The sequence below is a fragment of the Sphaerodactylus townsendi genome, linkage group LG02 (genome assembly GCF_021028975.2).
Source record: "Sphaerodactylus townsendi isolate TG3544 linkage group LG02, MPM_Stown_v2.3, whole genome shotgun sequence".
NCBI lineage: Eukaryota > Metazoa > Chordata > Lepidosauria > Squamata > Sphaerodactylidae > Sphaerodactylus > Sphaerodactylus townsendi.
The window spans coordinates 28,632,746-28,653,724 of NC_059426.1; the positions used below are offsets into that span (position 1 = coordinate 28,632,746).

Genomic DNA, 20,979 nt, shown 5'->3' on the forward strand with positions numbered 1-20,979 from the left:
TTAGTCTTATCTAATTCACAACTTTAAATGCTATTAGATGATTCTGACCCAATCCATGTCTTTAGCAGCTAAAGATTAGCTGAAAATTTGCTGCTCTGAATGTCCACTCTTCCTCTACCCCCTTTATTTTAAACAGTGGCGTAGCGCCCATGGGGGGGCATGATGTCCCAGGTGGAGCCACGGCGGAGGTGTGGCAGGGCCGTGGCTGGGGCGTTCGGGGGGGGGCAGCTGCTGCTGCAGCAGGGGCGCAGGGCACGCGCATGCCCCGGGCACAGTTTCCCCTCGCTCTGCTTCTGATTTTAAACATGCAGTGAGGACCAGATTGGAGCCTGACAATGAAGTCTGCTGGCCCTGTCTCCCTTATGATGTAAAGCTGGCCAATATATAACTAGCCAAACAAGGGTAGGCAACAGAAAGCATAAGAACATAAGTAGAGCCCTGCTGGATCAGATTAATGGTCCATCAAGTCCAGCATCCTATCTCAGACAGTGGCCAAACAGTTCCTGTGGAGGTCCAACAACAGTCCATAGAGATATGCAGAGCATAGAGGGGTACAGTCTGAGAGCCCCCTAAGGAAGCCAATGTGCAGCACAATTGCCTAGGATTTTCTGCTCCTCTCCCTGTCTCCATTCAGCCCCAATAATTGCTCCAGCTTAAGACTGAGAGCAGGCCTAAATGTATTGCAGTTTATGTTACGCTTTGGCCCCAGACATCTTAACTTTAAGTTTTATTGTGCTTTTATTGTTCTTTTTTAACAGTGCTTCAGCTGTTGTCTTCATTATATTGTAATGGCCTTTGGCCATTACACATTTTTTACATACCTACCCAACAAGGATCTTCCAGATATCACATGGGTCAGTGATGGTAGTGTAGAACAGGAAGTGACACCGAAGTAAGAAAAGAGACTTCCTGTTGCTTCCTGGAGGCTGGCTTCCCTAGTACATGTTGCTTACTGATTTATGCTTTTACATTCTGGCTAGGTTTCCGATGCTGAGTTTTAATTAACAGCTTTTAACATTCTTTAATTATGCTTTAATTATGCTTTATTTTGTAAGCTGCCTTAGACAGGTTCTGTGGAAGAGCAGCAAAAATGTTGTAAAATAGCATTTATTTATTTAGGAGCTTTTTATTCTGCTTCTCCAGAGTCCTGTGGGAGCAACCCTAAGCAGGTCTACTTAGAAGCAAGTCTCACATTATTCACTGAGGCTTACTCCCAGGAAAATGTCCTTCAGATTGTAGCCTGTGTCATTCATGATGATCTTAATAGCTGTATAGACTAGTTGTGATCAAGATGAATGCTAACTCCCTAACTAGGTGGATTCTGAGTATCCAGAAGTGCCATCAATGGACCTAGAAGAGTGTAATTATGCATTGGATGGCCCTGCGGTCTTCTGATTCAAGGCATATCTGAAAGAATTCCAGAATTCCAATACAGACATGCTTGCATGGATATTGCTTGATTATTTTACAATAAAATACTGAGCGCTCATTTGGGAGTCTGAAAGTTAAATCTGGCTTATCACAAAATGCAGTAATATTGGATCAATTGTATTTGAGAAGTTTGCTCGACAGTAGTTTGACATTAAACAGAAGTGAGTTTTTATATTGGACCAATTTCTCTTTCACCTGAGAGATTTTGACTGCCAAGAAACGAATCTTCAGATAAAGTCAAGTCACTCAGTTTTAATGCTTGCTTCTGCAGAAGAGTTTGAAGGAACAGGAAAGCTTGTTAACTTGATTGGTCTTCTGTCCTTCAGGTCCCAGACTTTAGCATGGAAGAAGCTTATTTTGCAAGTATAAACATTTTCTTGATGTGGAAGAAACAAACAATGGTATGTACTACTGTGACACAGATTCAAGGTCTCATTCAGAATAGTTGTTTTGAAGAAGTGTAGCTCTTAGTAAGATGCTAAGACTGGGGCCTGTCTTGTCTTCACAAGAAAAATCCAGTTGTGAATTGCTGCTTTAGCACAGCGAGAGCACAATGGGCCTTTCCCCACTTACGTTTTGCAGCGCGCTACTCTGAGCATGAGCAATTTCCGCCCCAGGGTCGTGTTCCCCACTGCCCCGGTCAGAAGGTGCCGTTTCTTCAGCATCAGAAATGACGCGCACTGAAGGGACGTTAGAGCGCGGTCTCGGGGCGGCTGCGTTGTCGCTGTCCGGACTCGTGGGGAGCACCGCTGGACCACGTGCTATTTGGGGGCAGTAGCGCGCAGCAAACGGTAGGTGGGGAAAGGGCCAATGTTGATATGATAAGTAGAGGCAGCTTCAGATTGCACTGTATTATTCAGGCTGCTCACATGTCTAAATGCTCCTTGCACACAGAAAGCTAGCTGCCAGCTATAATGCTCAGCTTGGATCCTTTTTTCCTGAAATGCTAGCTTTCTATCTGGAAAGAACTGAACATTCTACTTTGTATGCTGATATCCACAATTAGAAGTACCGGTATGATAATTCAGGGACCATTTTACCATCTCAGTAAGAACTACACCTGTCTGATTCCTGTGTGCAAATCTGAGACTAATAACACAACGCATTTCATCCCCCAAAGTTGACTGAAAAGTTTTACTTCTAGAAATAAAAATCACATTTACCTTAATCAGAGGTGGAAAGTGAAACATATTGAGGAAATCCTGAGCTAATTTCTCGATGGCAGTCTACAAGGAAAAATATATATAAATGTCATAGCACAATGTAGCACATGCAGGAATTTATTCAAGTTGATAAGTCAGAGACAGTAACATTCCCTTTGATGCCTAGCAAATAGTTCTAAAGTTGTAAGTTGACAGGAAAATAGCAACAGCTTCAATTATATCAATATAATACAATGAGCATTGAAAGAACTAAAACTGAGGCAGCTTAGATTGAGAGGCAAACTGTTGTGAGGAAACTCTGTTGTGAGGAAACTCTTCACTCTCCCCACCCCGACATCAACTTTTAATTTCTACATTGTGAAAAGTAAAATGTGCCAAGTGTCACACAGTCACTCAAGCATGTCTGTGACATGGGAAGCAGAGATTTAAATAAGACATTCATTTGGCCAACACTATGGTGATTGTTTGCACTGTAGGTCACATAGACTCGTTCCTATTTTCCACTACCATCTTAAACAGGGAGGAGAGGAAACCTCTTCCTCTATAATGTGTCAGTGTTTCCAGATCCTTCCAACCTCTACTTCCAACCCAACTAGGGTCCAGCTAGATGTTTTGAAGCAATAAGGAAATGTCTTGTATTCAGCATAAAAATAGAAGTGTTATTGGAACTGTGACTTGGGCCTTTTGATCTGTGGACTCAAAGAACCAGCCATCTTTTGAGACCTGGCTTTATAGTCCATGGACATATGATACAATGAAGAGATAACCGTTCACTGATGAGGCATAGGGAAACTTGACTTGGGATGAAACCCACAAGGCATACTTCCCATGAGCCCACTTCTCTCTACCTACACTAGGTCCAGGGAATTTGTTTCCTGTCATCCCCAACGAAGAATGAACTCATTCACTTCAGTCTGTTATCAAGAAAACTTCCTGGTAGTTTGAGGACAGCAAAAAGTTGACCTCTTCCCTTAGCCATTTTGGAGTTTTGTGATGAATTGGGTTTGCTTTGACTGTCAAATATTTTTTCTGCAAGTTTTGTGAGGATCTCTGACATCACTACCCTGAGATTCTAGAAACTCTCCACTACCCTGTTCAGTCCCACGTTTCCTTTCCCCATGATATCTGTACATCACACATCCCCTTGATAAACAGGGGTCTGTGGGTCAGTGGTCAATCATCTGCTTTGCAAGCAGAAAGTCTTAGCTTCATCTCTGTCGTTTCTAGTTAAGAGGTAGCAAGTGTTGTGAAAGACCTCTGACTGAGATCCTAGAAAGCTATTGCCAGTCAGACTAGACAAGACTGACGGTAATAGTTTAATGGACTTCACGTGTTCTTATGTGAGTTCAGCATGAAATAAACGTGATGTCAGAATAGTCTTGAGGAGATAAATTTCTGAATTCCTATGCGACAGAAAAGAAGAAGAGTTTGGATTTATATCCCCCCTTTCTCTCCTGTAGGAGACTCAAAGGGGCTTACAATCTCCTTGCCCTTCCCCCCTCACAACAAACGTGCAAAGTATAGAGATATATGGATTTTTTATCACTAAGGCAGATTCCACATGAGCCAAAAACAGAAGTGAAAATGGTATAAACCATTTTACACTGTTTTCACACTTCTGTTTTGGGCCCATGTGGAATCCGCCTAAGCAAAGTTTGACAAGTTTGTTCAGTAGGTTATAAAACATGACTCTAGTTTGCTTTCATTTCTTTTTGCAAGCTGGAGATCTTTTTGCCACCAGTAGTCTTTTATTCATTTAATAGCAAACGGTTTACCGTTCAGATTTACCTTCAAATGAATGATGTGGCCTTTGGAAACAATTCCCATGTCCTTCAAGTCATCTTCTTGTAGAAGAAGTAATCGTTTGCCTGTGATGTGATGTTCTTTAAACAAACTGGCATATACATGCATCTCGCCAGACGTATCACCTTAAGGTAAAAAGAAATTGTTCAAAAATCCATAGAATTGGTCACTGAAAAGTCAACTTTGTGAACATCAAGAATATTACCTTTTCTAACAAGTTGTTGCATCCAAGAGTACTGTGAAGAAAAATTACAGCATTTAAAAAATTAGAATTAATTAGGTGACCCCAAATGTACAAATATAGGTAACATCTAATGTGAAAACATGAGACGTACAAATTACAGTTCTGTAACTTTTGAGAAATGAACAGGAGCGGTTTGTTTCAGGATTAGAGTGGTCTTGTATCGGAGACCAGGAATTACATAGATCCTAGGGCAAAATCTGGCATACGAGTGCTCACTTCCCATAGCCATTCTTCTATTGACTGCCAACTAAGAGGCAAGAGAGAAGTCTGGATATGGCCCATCCACCCTAGTGGGGGGAGGGGAGAGAGGGGGAGGGTTGGCATGCAAGAGAGGGGAGGGGGTGAGGGGTGGCATGCAAGGGAGGGGGTCCGGCATCTGGACATGGTCCACCCACCCTAGCGGAGGGACGGGGAGGGGAGAGAGGAGGAGGGGTGGCATGCAAGGGGAGGGGAGTGAGGGGTGGTATGCAAGGGATGGGGCCAGGCATCTCGACATGGCCCACCCACCCTAGCGGAGGGAGGGGGAGGGGAGAGAGGGGGATGGTTGGCATGCAGGAGGAGGGGAGGGAGGGAGGGGGCCCGGCATCTGGACATGGGCCCCCCACCCTAGCGAAGGGAGGGGGAGGGGAGAGGGGGGAGGGTTGGCATGCAAGGGAGGGGGGTACTGTATTTTGAAGACAAAATATAGTGGGGTACTGAATTTACATGACTGGAACTCCTGACATACGATTTGTTCCTAAATAGCCATTGGGGGGATTCATACAAATCAGGTCGATGGAAATTAACATTTTCACTTCCAGTCCATTTTCCCAATTAAAATGCCCCCAGAATACTTGAAAGTTTTATAGGAGAACAATAGATAAGTGCCCTGTGGTTTACAGGGAAAATATCCTAGGCAGGGCAATTCTGAATTAGGGAATTGGCATAGGGAACGGTGATGAAGAGTTAACTCCCTCTTGCCATAATCCAAAATGGCTTTCCCCATAACTGCTTAACAAGGTCAAATTACACATCCAGAGTTGCAGTCATAAAACTCCCAAATTGCATATGGTTGGGTTCCAAATGACAACTATAACAGCAGAACTTAGGTGGCAGAGCTTTTACCCACCACCCTCCAATCCAGCTTCCAAAGGGGCTTTCTGAAAAATAATGATTGATCGGGTCACTACCGTGATTCCTGTCAAATTCATAAACAGTCCGTAATATTCACACACTTTGTGCAATCCATCCTTTAAATTGGTTCCAAGACCATGGCCTTCATTTTCATCTTTAAACAAACTGAGGCTGGTATAAAAGGATAGACCTTAAAGTACTAATTATTCAGTGCATTTGAGTATTTTATACAATAGTTGGTCATTTAATTAAAAACCTACTGTTCCTATACATGGATTGTTCTAATTATAATTAAAGAGAAGGTTCTTACCACATCTTCTTCAGTCCATTCAACGATATGAAAGGAAGGCAGCAACTAGATAAAAAACAGGATCTTAAAAAGGCATCTTTCTTTGTTGTCATATTTTACTTAGACATCAGGCCCTTCCTCCAAAAAATTCAGGTTAGTGTACACGGTCCTTCATTTTATCCTCTCAACGATCTTGGGAGGTAGGTTAGGCTGAGAGTGTGATGATTGGCTCAAGGTCACCCAGTAAATTTCATGGTGGGGGTTTTAATCTGGGTCTCCCAGATCCCAGCTGGACATTTTAAGTACTACACCATTCTGGCTCTACATCACTATACAACAACTGAGATACCCTTTCTGTGAGCACTGAATGTACCAAAGAACAGGTGAGCAGCTGAAGATAGATAAGATGACCTTGTCAAAAGCAGGGGCGTACCACCCAGGGGGACATATGTGGCCAAATGTCCCCAGGCTGTGGCCATTTAGTCATGTGGGGGCAGAACATTGCCCCCCACACCCCTCCTCCTTTCCTCACACTGACTTCAGGGTGGCCTGATGAAAAAAATTTGTTTGGTCATGGGGGGGGGGGGGGGAGAGCCCGGAAAACCAGGCTACATTTTCACTAGATAAGCTCTGGTCAAAAGTATCAGTATTATAAATCATATTCAGTTAAAATGTGGAGAATGAACAAATTGTACATTTTCTTTTTGTGCGTTCTGTGTATAAAAAAGTAGATCATATTATTAACATTATTGCTTTATTTTAAAATGTTAACGTTATCAGTGGACTTAGCATTCTTTCCTTCCCCCCATCCTCCCCTCCTGAAATATTTTCTATATTTGGTTTACTGAAGCAGTTGATTCCAGAACACGGTGACAGCAGCATTTCATTAGCGGCTTCCAGACAGCTACCAATTGCAGGAATGAGAAACTTCACAATTCTAAGGGATTGAAGTCTGTTTGGAGAAGGTAAGTCTTATGTGTACAACAGTGATGGGTTGTTTAAACCTTATTGCTTTCAAAATCTTTCGGTTCTCAATATTTTATTTATTTATATTATAAATATTTTTATTTATTTATGACAAATATTTATAACTTTCCACCTCTTCAGAGTCCTGCTCAAGGTAGTTTACAGTTAAGAACTACCTTTTGCACCACAGTAGCCTCAGGCTTGAAAAGGTCTGCACAAGGTTGTCTTTCCCAGGGAAGCAAATTCATTTCAGCCTAAATCCTGCTCTCATTGTATATATAGCTGCATGTGACATGCAGTATATTGGATCAGAGTAGGCATTTCAACCATAAGATATATAGAGGCCCTTTCTGCATGGGCCAATAAATACAGGTTAAGGGCGGGATAAAACCCAATCAAACTAGAGAATCGCAGCCCCCCAGCTCCCACCTGCGGAGCCACTCAGGGAAAAAGGGCCATAACACTGCCCTGGGGTGATCCTGCCTCCCTGCGCTTTGCAGGGAGGCAGGGCCCAAAACAAAATGCGCCTCCATGCGAAGGTGTGCACCCCATTCGTATGGCTGGTTCTCTACATGCATATTGGTATTTCCAGTCATGAATGGCCTCTATCCTACTTCTTCACTAGACTTCCTCAGAAGCCAAAGAACCGCTTAAGTTTGAGGAAGTCTCCTGGAACTGGGCTTAAGCTGATCCCCCTCCAGCCCTAACACAGGATTCTGCTTCGTAAATTCTCAGATAAATAGCTACACGGGTCACTACTTGGATTATCATTTCGACACAAGAATCAGGTTCCAGGCCGGGTGTAGCAAAAAGCCAAAGAAAGTTCTGCTAGAGATATTGAGGGAAAGTGATAATAATTGTCTCAGGGCAAAACCCATTAAGATGAGCTCTGATAGAAAATTCAATGTGTACTTTGGGATACAGCTGGGAGCAGAAGCAGCTAGTATAGACACCCCTCCCCCATAAATGCTAAAATATTTATGCAAGACCACAGGTGTGTTTTTTTACTGTCAAATGTTTATTGTAAAGGCATAGATGGAAATAAAGAGAGAGGGAAACTGCTCGCAAACAAATGAAACGTATGATGCTAAATAGGAAAAAAACCCTCTATTTATTCTCTTAAGAACTAGAAAAGCAAAGCCATGATGTGGATAAAGCAAGATTTCACATAATGAGTGTCAGAAGGAACAAAAAAATACTAGCTATCAAAGGTCTTGCCATGCAAGAGTGTAACATTTCACATTCTATACAAATTAAATATTTTGTTTACGAACTGCAGTAAGTTTGGCACAGAGTTCACGCTGCACAGCAGTTTTTAGAAAAAAAAGAGGCTGAACTTTTCTAAACACTGTGAAAATACTCTCCATTTACATTTCATATATGTCTGGCAAACAAGTAATATTGTTTTCTTATTAGCCAATACAAAACATTTCAACAGTGCAAAGGCAAAGCAAATAAAATAGTGTGCTACATCAAGACTTTGATACAGAGGCCTTTCAGATTTCTGAACACAACGTACAATGTTTACTGAAGCTGCCATCTGCGGCAATTTGAAAACCATTCTACACCACTCAAGAAAACCTAAGGCAGACTTTGCAAGTGTTTATTAAACTTGAGAAGAAAAGGGGGGCTACCCCCAGCAAACCTTTGTAACAGATTTTATGTAAACAATTGTCATAATTTATCCATTTGTTTTATTGAAACCACTGTTGGGAAAAGGTACTAGTTACGTGCTGAGAACCCATCAAGGGATAGTTCCTGTAAGGCTGTACAGATGTGATGGTTAGTTAGGGTCCTGGGGCCCAATTCATTCATGTCCTGTGGAGAAATCTCCCATTTATTTATTTACTTATTATGCTTGTATACCGCCCTCCCCCGAAGTGCTCATTTCCTCTACTTACTCCTGGAGGAATGAGATTGCTCAGACTGACAGAGAGCAACTGGTCAAATAAATCTGCTAGATCAGCACTAGGACCAGGTGGAGCATTCTACAACAAAGAAGGTCTGGCATGCTTTGTTCTGTGGTGGAGGAATATACAATGTACTAACATCTTTATGTGAAACCAGAGTATAGCAGATTGCGATTTCCACTAAGGACATCAAAGTGAATAAGCCTGAAGTTCCCTGACAAACACACTTCAGTTGTTTCTGCCCGAATGTGATTTTTGGTGTTTGTAGTACTTCAGCAGTTTACAAAACCCACTGGACTAGAGACTACAGGAGAACAAAAAAAGTGAGCATGCATGCCATAGATAAGGACAAATCCACTAACTTCAAGTTCCTAAAAACTACTGCCTGTATATCCAGCATCACGGTGCCACCTGGTTACAGAAGGTTGCACATTGTAATATCAAAAATGAGGCTTCTCAAAATACTGAGGTGAATAATTTTTACTGTAGTGCTATAACAAACGAACACCCAAACGTTAAAACGGTAAATAAAATGTGTGCTGAAAAGTTATTTTGTAGTAGTCAAAGTGACCCATACATCTTTCAGGTCAAACACTGCATGGTTTGTGGAACAGGACACAGATTGTTCTGTCAATCAACACACCTACAGTGTCATCCCCCTAAGCCAGGGTTCCCCAACATGGTGTACATAGGCACTATATTGTTTAGAAAGTAGGTGGGGCCTGGTGGGGCTTTGCTTCAGCAAAGCTTCTGATTGGCTATAAGATATTTGATTGGCTGTGCAGATTTTTAAAAACATTGATTTGGCAGCAGCTGCCACCACAGCACAAAGGTCTTTACTGTGTGATTGAAGGTAAGCTGCAGCCACCATTTTGTGGCCACAATAACAACATTGTGCCTGAATTCAAAAGGTGCCTACAGGCTGAAAAAGATTAGGACCCCTGCCCTATGCTAAGTTCCTCCCTTCAAGTCTGTTGCATGCAATGGGTGTAGGAGATTATAACTCTATTTAGGACTGCACTGCTCCTCAGCAGACATTATTTTGACACTGGAAGGAAGGAGAACCAGAGAAATGGATTTTGTTGGCATCAGAGATAATAGTACTTGGGAGCAGGGTCCAAGTGGGAAAAAAATCACTAGTTTGGTTGCAAGACTCGTATAATGGTACACATATAATTATCTATATGCCCAAATCAAGAGAGTCACACACATTATTACTGCTTGATAACTAGATTATCAACAGGGAGAGGGTATAAAAAATGAAAGGGGGACTGCATAAAGATCTGTGGGTTGGATCCAGACACACACACCCCCTCCAAGGGCCCAGGTGCCTGGCTGTGCTGCTATTCTCATGGAGGCTTCCCGACGGAGTGGGGAGACTCGCAATGCAAAAAAGCCTCCCTGCCACCAGGAAGCCCCAATTGGGCTTAATGGACTTACGCCACCTTTTTGGTGGTGTTATGCAGAGGCGTAATGCCAAGGGGACCAGGGAGGTGACGCACTGGGCGTGCCCCTGCGGAGGTGTTCTGGGGCAGATGGGGGCTTGGAGGGGTAGAGGGCGCACGCACGCACAGGGCACACTTCCCCCTCGCACCGTCCCTGGTGTTATGTCCCGAGTCAGGGCTGCTAATGTAGCAGCGGCAATGGCCAGGAGAGAGCTGAGTAATGTCAGTTCCTCCCTCGGCCATGTCCCCTCTACACTGGGAAGGGGAGCAACAATACCTAGGGGAGGGCAAATCTTCCAGCGTAGCTGCACACTACTCCCACAGGCAGATTCACCCACCCCTTTGGATGGGGCTGTTAATCAGCAATTTCCAACAATTCCTCCTTCCATTGCAGACCCTCCCTCATGTGTCTCCCCCCACCCCACCCCACAAGCAGCATTTCACAGAGATTTAGGAACTGCAGGAAGATGGAGGAAGGAGTATTCCATTCTGCCATTGGATAATTTAGTCTGGATCCAACCCTGTGAGTTTTCTCACATGCACTCTACTAGTCACTTTTATCTTTCTTCAGAAAGTTGTGCTTTGTTGACAAGGAAGAGAAAATGGAACCATTGGAAACATATCTTTGCATACAGTCTTGCCCTTCTTAGGACTAGGGCTCATACATATCAAATTTCTATTAAATTATACTAGATACATAACCGGAAATGGTTGTAATTCCCAAAATGAGAAGAAATCATCAACATGATCCCAAGCATACCCTCTTTTGAAGCCCATTAATTTCAGTGGATTTAGAATAATGTAACTGTTTAGGATTGCACTGAAAAAACTTCCATGGACTTAGGAAGGTGAAATTTGTCTTAGGATGGTACTGATAACCAGGAGGAGGGCTACACTAACCAATTTCTTTTTCCTTAGTAACACACAAAAATATTACAGATGAGACTGTCAATGCATGCAAATGAAGATATGTCTCTTTGCCTTAGATTTCTCCTCCCTGGAAATTCTCAAAACACTTCCGAGTTACAAAATATTCCAGGAGTGATCATACAGATAAGAGGTAAATATTTCTCTAAATTCATTTATGACACTTTCAGTTTTTGAATTCAAGAACAAAGTTACCAGTGCTAGAAAATCAACCCAAAATAACAGAAACCTACTTAAAGTCTCATTTGATTCTTGGGGGGGGGGGGGGGGGCTGTCAAAACGTTCAACATTTTCAAACGCATAACATTTTGTGGCTGAAACTGAAGCTGCTCCAAATCCATGCCATTAAACCCGGCTAATCTTCATATGTCAAATATGCATTAAACATTTTGAAAACTTCTTGGCCCTTTTCTGTTTTCTTACCAGTGTTCCATGTAGCATGCTGCAGCTATCTGACATGACAAAATTTTTATTTTGCATGGTATTTAATACCAAAGGAGCAATCCTAAGAAGGTTTATGCATAAGTATTACCATTTTATTCAGTGGAGCTTAACCCCAAGAAAGTATCCTTAAGATTACAGCCATAATCTCTTAAACACTGAAGTGGTACAGCCCGATACTTTTCAGGCAAATATGATAAATGGTGCTTCCAATCATAAATTGCTTCCAACTGCCATTGTAGTAAAAATGTTAGATATATACATCACAATCAAACTGCTCTGGGATATATATGTGAAGTACCTGATGAGTACACAAACGTCTATGTCTACACATTCAGGTGTTGTATTCTTGCATTTGGACAATAGCTGTGCCTGTGTAGAACATGCAACATTCTCAAACTGGCAGAAGCCAACGGAAGAACGAATATGCAAGTCTTAGGGCCCTTCCGCACATGCAGAATAATGCACTTTCAATCCACTTTGAAGCTGGATTTTCCTGTGCAGAATAGCAAAACCCACTTTCAAACAATCACAAAAGTGGATTGAAAGTGCTTTATTCTGCTTGTGCAGAAGGGGTCTCAGTGTGCACATTGGAACCCTAGAGCTTTGAATCAGAGCCTTAAGTAAGATGCATAAAATGCACTATGTAGTTCATGCTATGAAGGGTTTTCTTGTATTATTTACTTGCCCGTTTTGGCTAAAGCTGAATGTGGTGGTAGAAAGTGCAGTCAAGTCGCAATCAACATGTCTATCCCATAGGATTTTCAAGGTAAGAGCTCAGAAGTGGTGGTTTGCCTTTGCGTAGCTACCCTGGAATTCCTAGACCATGGGTGTCAAACTCGCGGGCCTCCAGCTGTTATGGACTACAGTTCCCATCATCCCATGCCAGCATGATGCTAGCAGGGGATGATGGGAACTGTAGTCCATAACAGCTGGAGGCCCGCGAGTTTGACACCTGTGTCCTAGACCATCTCCCATCGAAGTACTAACCATGCAGATCTTGCCAAACTTCCAAGATCTGACAAGACTGGCCTAGCCTGGATCAAGCATGTAATCTTAACTTGTAAATATATATATTTGCAAGTTATTTATCAATGAACATTTTTCATATCTTAATCCCACGCTTCCTTCAGAGAAATGACACTGATCTTTCCTTCTCCATTTTATCCTCACAACTCTTGTGTGGAAATTCAGACTGAGAGTGTCTGATTGGCCCAAGGTATGCTTCATGGTTGATTAGGGTTCAAGAACTTAGCAATTACTCTGAACATTCACGATCTCTTTCTAAATGTTTCAAATAGATCAGGCTGGACTAAAAGTTCCCTGCCATTCACAGGGAATTTGTGAGCAGAAAGCCAAACTTATGGTTTGAACCTGGCCCATTATACTTCTGGGGGGAAAAATCACACTGTGAGATAGGCCAGTATTAGCCCTATACTATAGATGCATGGCATGGGAGAGGGGAAGAATGAAAGAGAGAGTGACTTGCCTAAGCCCGTTTAGTGTATTCTTGGAAGAAATGATATTTGAACTGAAAACTTCCTGATTTGCAGCTCAATCTCTTAGCTAGGCACTGAAGTAACTAAGTACTGGGTAACCTGAGCCATTTCAGATTCCTTGGAAGTTGGGAAGGAGGGCAGCATAAAACCAAAGTAACTCCCTAGACTGGAGTGAAAAAGTGCAAATTAGTACAAGCTGTGTGTACAAGTGTGCATATATAACCCACAGGCCTTGATGCAAGTCACGTGCATGCATAGCAATAGGCTCCCCAAAGACTCCTGCACATGTCTTGTCTCTCAAGAGAAAGTTAATAAACTATCGTGATTACTAGATTTTAGAGGAGTCCCCTTTAACAAAAACCCTCAGGTAATTAATGGTACCACAACACAGTGCCATTACACTGAGCATGCAGTTTCTAATGCTAGCTCATTGCAGGCTGTTTATATCTCTGGGTCAGGACCTTAGAGAAACTTAATTATTGCAGCAAACAACCTAAAAACTAAATTGTTCTGTGGATGATAATAAAACTGAAGAAACGTCCTGCATTTACAAATGTATCTGTACACAAAGCTCTGCTTGAAAGATGCTACTTGCGCCTTTGAAGAAAAAGAAACTGCCAATGAATTTTCATGTTCAGTTCTTAGCGTTGCAGCTGTGTGCTTAAGTGGACAGTCAATTGAATCCAACATCTCCTTCCTAGCCGAAAATTTGTTTCATCCCCGAAATGGACCGAAATAGCAACAATTAAACGGAACGATGCAAGCAGAAGATCAAACTCCTGTTCTGTACAGGTTTCAAACTCGTGGCCCTCCAGATGCTATGGACTACAGTTCCCATCATCCCCTGCCAGCATGGTGCTGGCAGGGGATGATGGGAACTGTAGTCCATAACATCTGGAGGGCCACGAGTTTGACACCTATGAAATCTTGCTGCTTCCATGTATGGATCACTTTTTCTACAACAGGTCTAGACATGCAAAAGGAGTCAGGAGACTGTGGAAGGGAAATTTGCATGACTTGAGCATTGAAGAACCCAAATTAGCATTATTTTCTCTGAATAGCCACCTGTTTGAGAAGAGAGGACTGGAAAGAGCGCCATAAACTTCGCCTCCTCCAAACAGGTGATGTGTACCATCACAAACTGCCTACTCCTGAACATGACATTCTTTGGCTAATAAGTACAGAATATACGGGGAAAATCCAAGTAGTCACATACATGTTTTCCACTTACAGTGTTTCCCTGAAAATAAGACAGGGTCCTATATTAATTTCTGCTCCAAAAATGCATTAGGGAAGGGCTTATTTTCAGGGAATGTCTTATTTTTCCCCCCATGATTTTGTGCCCCCCACGTGACCAGATCAGCTGCGCTGGAGAATCTGTAACTAGGGCTTATTTTTGGAGTATGGCTTATATTTCAAAAATCCTCCAAAAATCCCAAAAAATCATGCTAGGGCTTATTTTCGGGGTAGGTCTTATTTTCAGGGAAATTTTCAGGGTATTAACCTGTTGAAAGCAACCTAGTACTTTGTGCATATTTAATAGCAGGTTACACAAAATACCTCTAGGAACTTTCAGAGTTTTATTATGCTGTTGTACCAGGACTAGGCTTGTTACTTGGACAACCAATGTTGCAACAAAAACTCTCAGAAAAAAATCAGTTAAAAAACTCAAGTTGGTTTTGAAAGTGTTCAAAACTTTTTTTTTAGCAAAACCTTTGATGGGCATAAAACGTAAGTCACATAATTGTTTGCATACAAGCCACAAAGCTGACCTACAAAACAAAAAGGTGTTTTGAAATGTTATTTAAATAAAACTTGCAGAATTCCCCCCACCTCTGACACACGCACAAACTCGTTTTTGTTTTAGGTGCTACGTTAAGAGTTCTTTCATTCACTGCTATCGCTTTCATCATCAAACTCAATATCGTCATCGGTATCGTCATCTGAGAAGCTGAATTCAGGGAACCCCACTGCCATGTTGATTTTCTTCCCTTTCCTCATTGATGTGGTTTTGGAAGAATTCTTTTTGGCTTGCATATTTATCTGCATCCCAGAATGCAGGACGGATCCTGCTTGGTTCATAGAGAAGACATCCCCAAAGCCCTTCATCAAGTTGTTCAGACTCTTGTTCACGCCAGCTAACTCCCCGTTACTCGTTGATGTGATCTGATATGACATCTCTGCACTGTTTGATTCCTCTGTTTTAGATTCAAAGTAAGACTCCTCAGACCTTCTTGCGGCAAAAGGGAAGCAGAACTAGTAAAAAAGGAAAGGAAGGACAGAGAGGGAAAAAAGGAAAGTTAGAAACAATGTATAATCCAGGCTAAAGACACCATTAGATTAGTTAGCAATAAATAGAAAGTAAAATTATTAGTGAGTCTAGCCACTAGCCAAGTAAGAATTAACTAAGGCGGATTCCACATGGACCAAAAACAGCGGCGTAAAAACGGTTTGAAAACGGTGCAAACTCTTTTACACCGTTTTAAACCATTTGACATCATCTTCACACTGTTGCTTTTGGCCCATGCCGAATCTGCCTAAGACTTGGCCTGAGTTATTTTTTAAGGAAAAAACACTGAAGACAGCAACCACCACCAAGAAACCACAAGCAGCCCCGAGCTTTTTAGCTGAAAATTTAAGCGTCATGTTGTATAAGAGAAAACATTTTATAGCATTGCTGGATTTGGTCCGAAGATTCACATCTGCCAAATGAGGAATCTTTCGCCAATGGACATTTGGCAATTAGAAGTAAACCACTGACCCAGCTTAAGAACCCAGTTCAATTTGATCAAAATGTCCAAAACACAACTGTAAACACCAGTGTGTTGTGTTAGCAAAGACAAATGGCACTTGAACTTAAAACTACTGTTTAAAAAGAACAAATATTTGACAGAATGTAAAAAAAATCTGGAACATAGTGTTCAATGTACTCTGGGGCAGATTCTGCACGGGCAGAAAACAGTGGTGTGAAAATGGTGTAAAATGGTTTAAACCAGTGTAAAAGGGTTTACACTGTTTTCACAGTGCTGTTTTTGGCCCGTGCGGAATCCACCTAGGTTAGGTTTGCTTATGTGCATGTGTGGAGTTCATCGGAAGTAGACACAAATCCTTACCTTAATCACATTGCTAATAAATTGCTTCTGTAGAACTGATGAAGCGGGGGGGGGGGGGTTCAGTGATAAAAGTATTTCGATCCCTGATGTACAGCAATATAGCTACATTGGGCACACAAAATGCCCAAGAGAACCGAAATTCTCTCATTCCTATAAATACTGTGGATTGCATTACAATGTTTCCAGGTAGATGAGGACAAACTTTTTCCACGTGGTAAGTGCCCCATGCTTCAAAGGCACAATATAGATTGCACAAAAAGCTTAATGGCTTTGCCTACTGCTGTCAGTAGCTGGAAGACTGCCTGAACGACACCGGCTGACCAATATCATGCACCACTCCAGATGTTACAGCCACGATGCACACGGATCACTCATTCCACGGAGGTTGCCCTTCATGACGAGATCGGCCCTCATATTGATGGGGGTAGGGAGGAGCTTGCAAGAGGCTTAAAGGTCACATCAGATCTTACATGTCAACGGAGCACAAATTTGTTTCTGCATGTCAACCCCCACACATGTAATGATGCAAGCATTTGCAATTGCTGCATATACTTTGTGTGTGTGTCTGCCCATTAAAAATGTTATCATCTGAGCATCACAGAAGTTATGACTACCAAAGGAAATAACTCAACTGGGAATAAGTTTAGCTCTCAGGTTTTCAAAACAAAAGATTTTGCTTTTTAAAAATTACTACTGCTTGAATAAAATCTTTTGGCGGTACATTTAGCAATGCCCCCCCCCCCCAAACCCCATAAAGAGAACCTAGAGTGTTGTAGGGAACATGAATCAAACATAAGTTGTTCTAGGTTACATCTCTAGGAAGCTAAGCTTCCTGTAACAGCTGTCACACTAACATCCAAAGTGTCCAATTCCCAGTGGCTGGGTTCCATTGACTCCTCCTTTATACAACCTGCCTTTTCAATCGATCTAAATATGCATATTTAGAGGCCTATATAATTATATATATGCCTGGCTGCATACAGTTAAAAAAAATCAAACATGGTAGTTATAGCTCACAAAGAAATCATTTGCAAAAGAACAAAACCCCGTGAGAGAAGACATAGGGCGGGTAAACTCAAAGGGCTGAATCTGAAAGTCACTTCCTGCTAGTGCGGGAGTGTTACTTTTGTTCAGGGTCTCTGTCTCCCAAGACCAGCATTTTAGGGGCTTTGCTGGCCTGCAGAGGAGAGGAAAGCAGTAGTTTCATTTTGCCAGTGGAAAATGTTGTTTGGATTCAACCCAACATCTGGGAACATTACACAAACTTTTATATGAAGGCTCTAAGACATGACATCACACAGTGGACAAATGAAAAGTTATCGTTCCAGGAACTTACAGTGTGTAACAATAAATGGCTTATAATGTCTTTCTTTTGAGGTGCATTTTCTGATCTGCCTTTCAACTTTCAACTCACTTTAAACTCAGTAACATCTCTGACTCCCTCTAGTTGGGCTTGGAATGTCGCAAAATCAAGGAAGGAGGAAATAAAGTGGGCTGGTAAACTTCAGGGAATTTCATGGGCTTTCAAGGTAGCCACAGCACTGTTTCACCAAGAAGAAGAAGAGTTCGTTTTATATCCCCCCTTTCTCTCCAGCAAGGAGACTCAAAGGGGCTTACAAACTCCTTTCCCTTCCCCCTCACAATAAACACCCAGTGAAGTAGGTGGGGCTGAGAGAGCTCAGAAGAACTGTGACTAGCCCAAGGTCACCCAGCTGGCATGTGTTGGAGAGCACAGGCTAATCTGAATTCCCCAGATAAGCCTCCACAGCTCAAACAGCAGAGTGAGGAATTAAACCCGGTTCCTCCAGATTAGAGTACACCTGCTTTTAACCACTACGCCACTGCTGCTCCCAGGACATGCCAGGCAAGGATACCAGCTGAAGCTGAGATCAGTAACCCAGAGGACAACAGATGGAAGTGTGGGTACAAAATGGCTCACCTGAGTTTAGGAACTGCTGCCCAGCCATGCGATACTCATGCCCAGCAACAGAAGACCGGGCACATATTCCTTATATAGTCAACTCTGGATTCCTGAGGAATTATTTACAACAGCCAAAGTGTGTGACAAACATCATGAAGTGTGCTCACAATACATTCAGGGTGTGTTTGCTCCATGCACCAAGCCATGTGTTTGAAATATACCGGTTCTGCAGCCCAGGTAAACTAAAAGCTGCCCTTAAAAAATAAACAAAACAAGATGCATGTGTGTGTTTGCAGAGGCATGGGAAAATGTTAGGGAAACCATACAACAAGGTCCCTTCCACAGGGTTTCTGACCCAGTTGCACTGCAAGTGGCCATGATTTGCACAGACTAAGAGGGAAGAGTTTCCATAACTTTAAAAAAGAGTTTGAATTGTCCTCTCAATTCCCATGTTGATGTCGCCACAGTGCTCGAACAATGGCAGAGCAGGTGTTGTGCAGCTGCGGCTGAGGCCCTTTACATTTGACAACTCTCTGCTGAGCCTGTCTCCATCTGCTTCCAATTCCTGACATAAGTTGTATGCGCTAATTTGGGCATATTAATATAATCTCTTCTTTTTCCTCCCCACCTCTGATAAGAGACTGTTGCGCAAACTGATAACAGAGCTGTGTTCCAAAGCTAAAATTATCAAACTGCCATTGAGATGGCGACATTCACGCTGAAGCAAAAGTACAATTTGATTGCAGCTTTTCCCCACAGAGCATTGAGCCTGCTGCCACACAGTTCATGGGAAATGCCAAAGCATGGTTTGGTCCTCTGTGAATAAGCCTGAGGTTTCTGCAGTGCCCCCCTTCTCTTTCGCAGTACAAGGGAGCTAGTTGCTTCCACTTTAGCATCAACCATAGTTTCTGAATACATCTAAACAAGTGCGCTACGGCTTGTTCATTCCCTCCAATTCAAACCAGGATTGCAAACCAATCGCATCTGAATGGAGCAGAAAGTTTGTTTGCGTACCACCAAACAATGGTTTGGCGATACATACCGTGTTTCCCCGAAAATAAGACCTACCCTGAAAATAAGCCCTAGCATGATTTTTCGGTATTTTTGGAGGATGTTTGAAATATAAGCCCTACTCCAAAAATAAGCCCTAGTTACAGATTCCCCAGCACAGCCCCTGCCCTGCGTCCCTGCCACATCCCCGCCCGCCCCGGAACACCCCACCCCCTGGGCGCTACGCCCCTGGGGCGCAAAAAATAAGACATCCCCTGAAAATAAACCCTAATGCATCTTTTGCAGCAAAAATTAATATAAGACCCTGTCTTATTTTCAGGGAAACATGGTATTAATCTACACTAAAGTAATCCCAGAGCCCATATTCACAATGGTTGTGTTCAATACTATCATACCGGACATTCTTCTAACCAAACTAAATCAGCTAGCAGTACCTGAGCATATTTGTAAGTGGATCACAAGCTTCCTAACAGATAGGAAACAGCAGGTGAAGCTAGGAAAAATTACATCAGACACCTGTAAAATGAGCACAGGGGCCCCGCAGGGCTGTGTACGTGCACCTCTGCTCTTCTCTCTGTATACCAATGACTGCATCTCGTTCGATCCATCTGTTAAAAATACTGAGAATTTGCAGATGATACAACAGTGATTGGTCTCATTCGAGACAACGATGAAACCGCGATACAGACGGGAGGTTGAACAACTAGCCTGGAGTGGTGCCACCGGAACAATCTAGAACTGAACACACTTAAAACCGTAGAAATGGTGGTAGATTTCAGGAGAAACCCTCCCATCCTACCTCCTCTCACAATAATATTAGGGACAACACAGTATCAACAGTGGAGACCTTTAAATTTGTAGGCTCCAGCATAGCTCATGACCTAAAATGGTCACCTAACATCAAAAAATGTCATCAAAAAAAGCACAACAAAAGGGAATGTTCTTTCTGGCGCCAACTCAGGAAGCTCAAACTGCCCAAGGAGCTGCTGATACAGTTCTACAGAGGAATCATTGAGTCTGTCATCTGCACCTCTATAACTGTGTGGTTTGGTTCTGCAACCCAACAAGATCGACAATAACAGACTTCAGAGAATAATCAGAGACTGCAGAAAAAACAATTGCTGCTAACCTGCCTTCCATTGAGGAGAGCTGTATATTGCACGGGTCCAAAAAAAGGGCTGTGAAAATATTAACTGACCCCTGGCATCCTGGACATAAACTGTTTCAACTCTTACCCTCTAAACGTCGCTACAGAGCACTGCACACCAAGACAACTAGACATAAGAACAGTTTTTTCCCGAATGCCATCACTCTGCTAAACAAATAATTCCCTCGATAATGTCAAACTATTTATTATATATTTATTATATAATTACTGCACTACTTTTTTCATTATTCCTATTATCTATCTCCTCCCACTTATGACTGTATGACTATAGCCTGTGCTGACATTTCATTCATTTTATTTCATGATTTTACATTTTATGTTTTCATTACTATTGATTGTTTCCTGATGCTTACTAGACCTATATGACAATCATTAAGTGTTGTACCTTATGATTCTTGACAAATGTATTTTTCTTTTATGTACACTGAGAGCATATGCACCGGAGACAAATTCCTTGTGTGTCCAATCACACTTGGCCAATAAAGATTCTATTCTATTCTATTCTATTCTATTATCAGTTCTCCATTTACTGGGT

The 20,979-nt window shown here is 42.2% G+C and overlaps 1 protein-coding gene across 2 annotated transcripts in view; it reads right to left on the bottom strand.

The window, feature by feature from the left end:
• The window catches only part of MAP3K20 (mitogen-activated protein kinase kinase kinase 20), a 132,712-nt gene that overhangs the window by 18,471 nt on the left and 93,262 nt on the right, over nt 1-20,979 (bottom strand). Inside the window, exons 12-15 of one of the 2 annotated variants that reach the window (XM_048484851.1) lie at nt 6,065-6,109; nt 4,603-4,633; nt 4,383-4,522; nt 2,595-2,657 (exon numbers count right to left, since the gene is read on the bottom strand). In XM_048484851.1, coding sequence (XP_048340808.1) covers nt 2,595-2,657; nt 4,383-4,522; nt 4,603-4,633; nt 6,065-6,109 — 279 coding nt within the window. Of the gene's footprint in view, nt 1-2,594; nt 2,658-4,382; nt 4,523-4,602; nt 4,634-6,064; nt 6,110-12,614; nt 15,488-20,979 lie in introns of those variants that run through there. The other variant, XM_048484852.1, reaches the window with a different exon arrangement.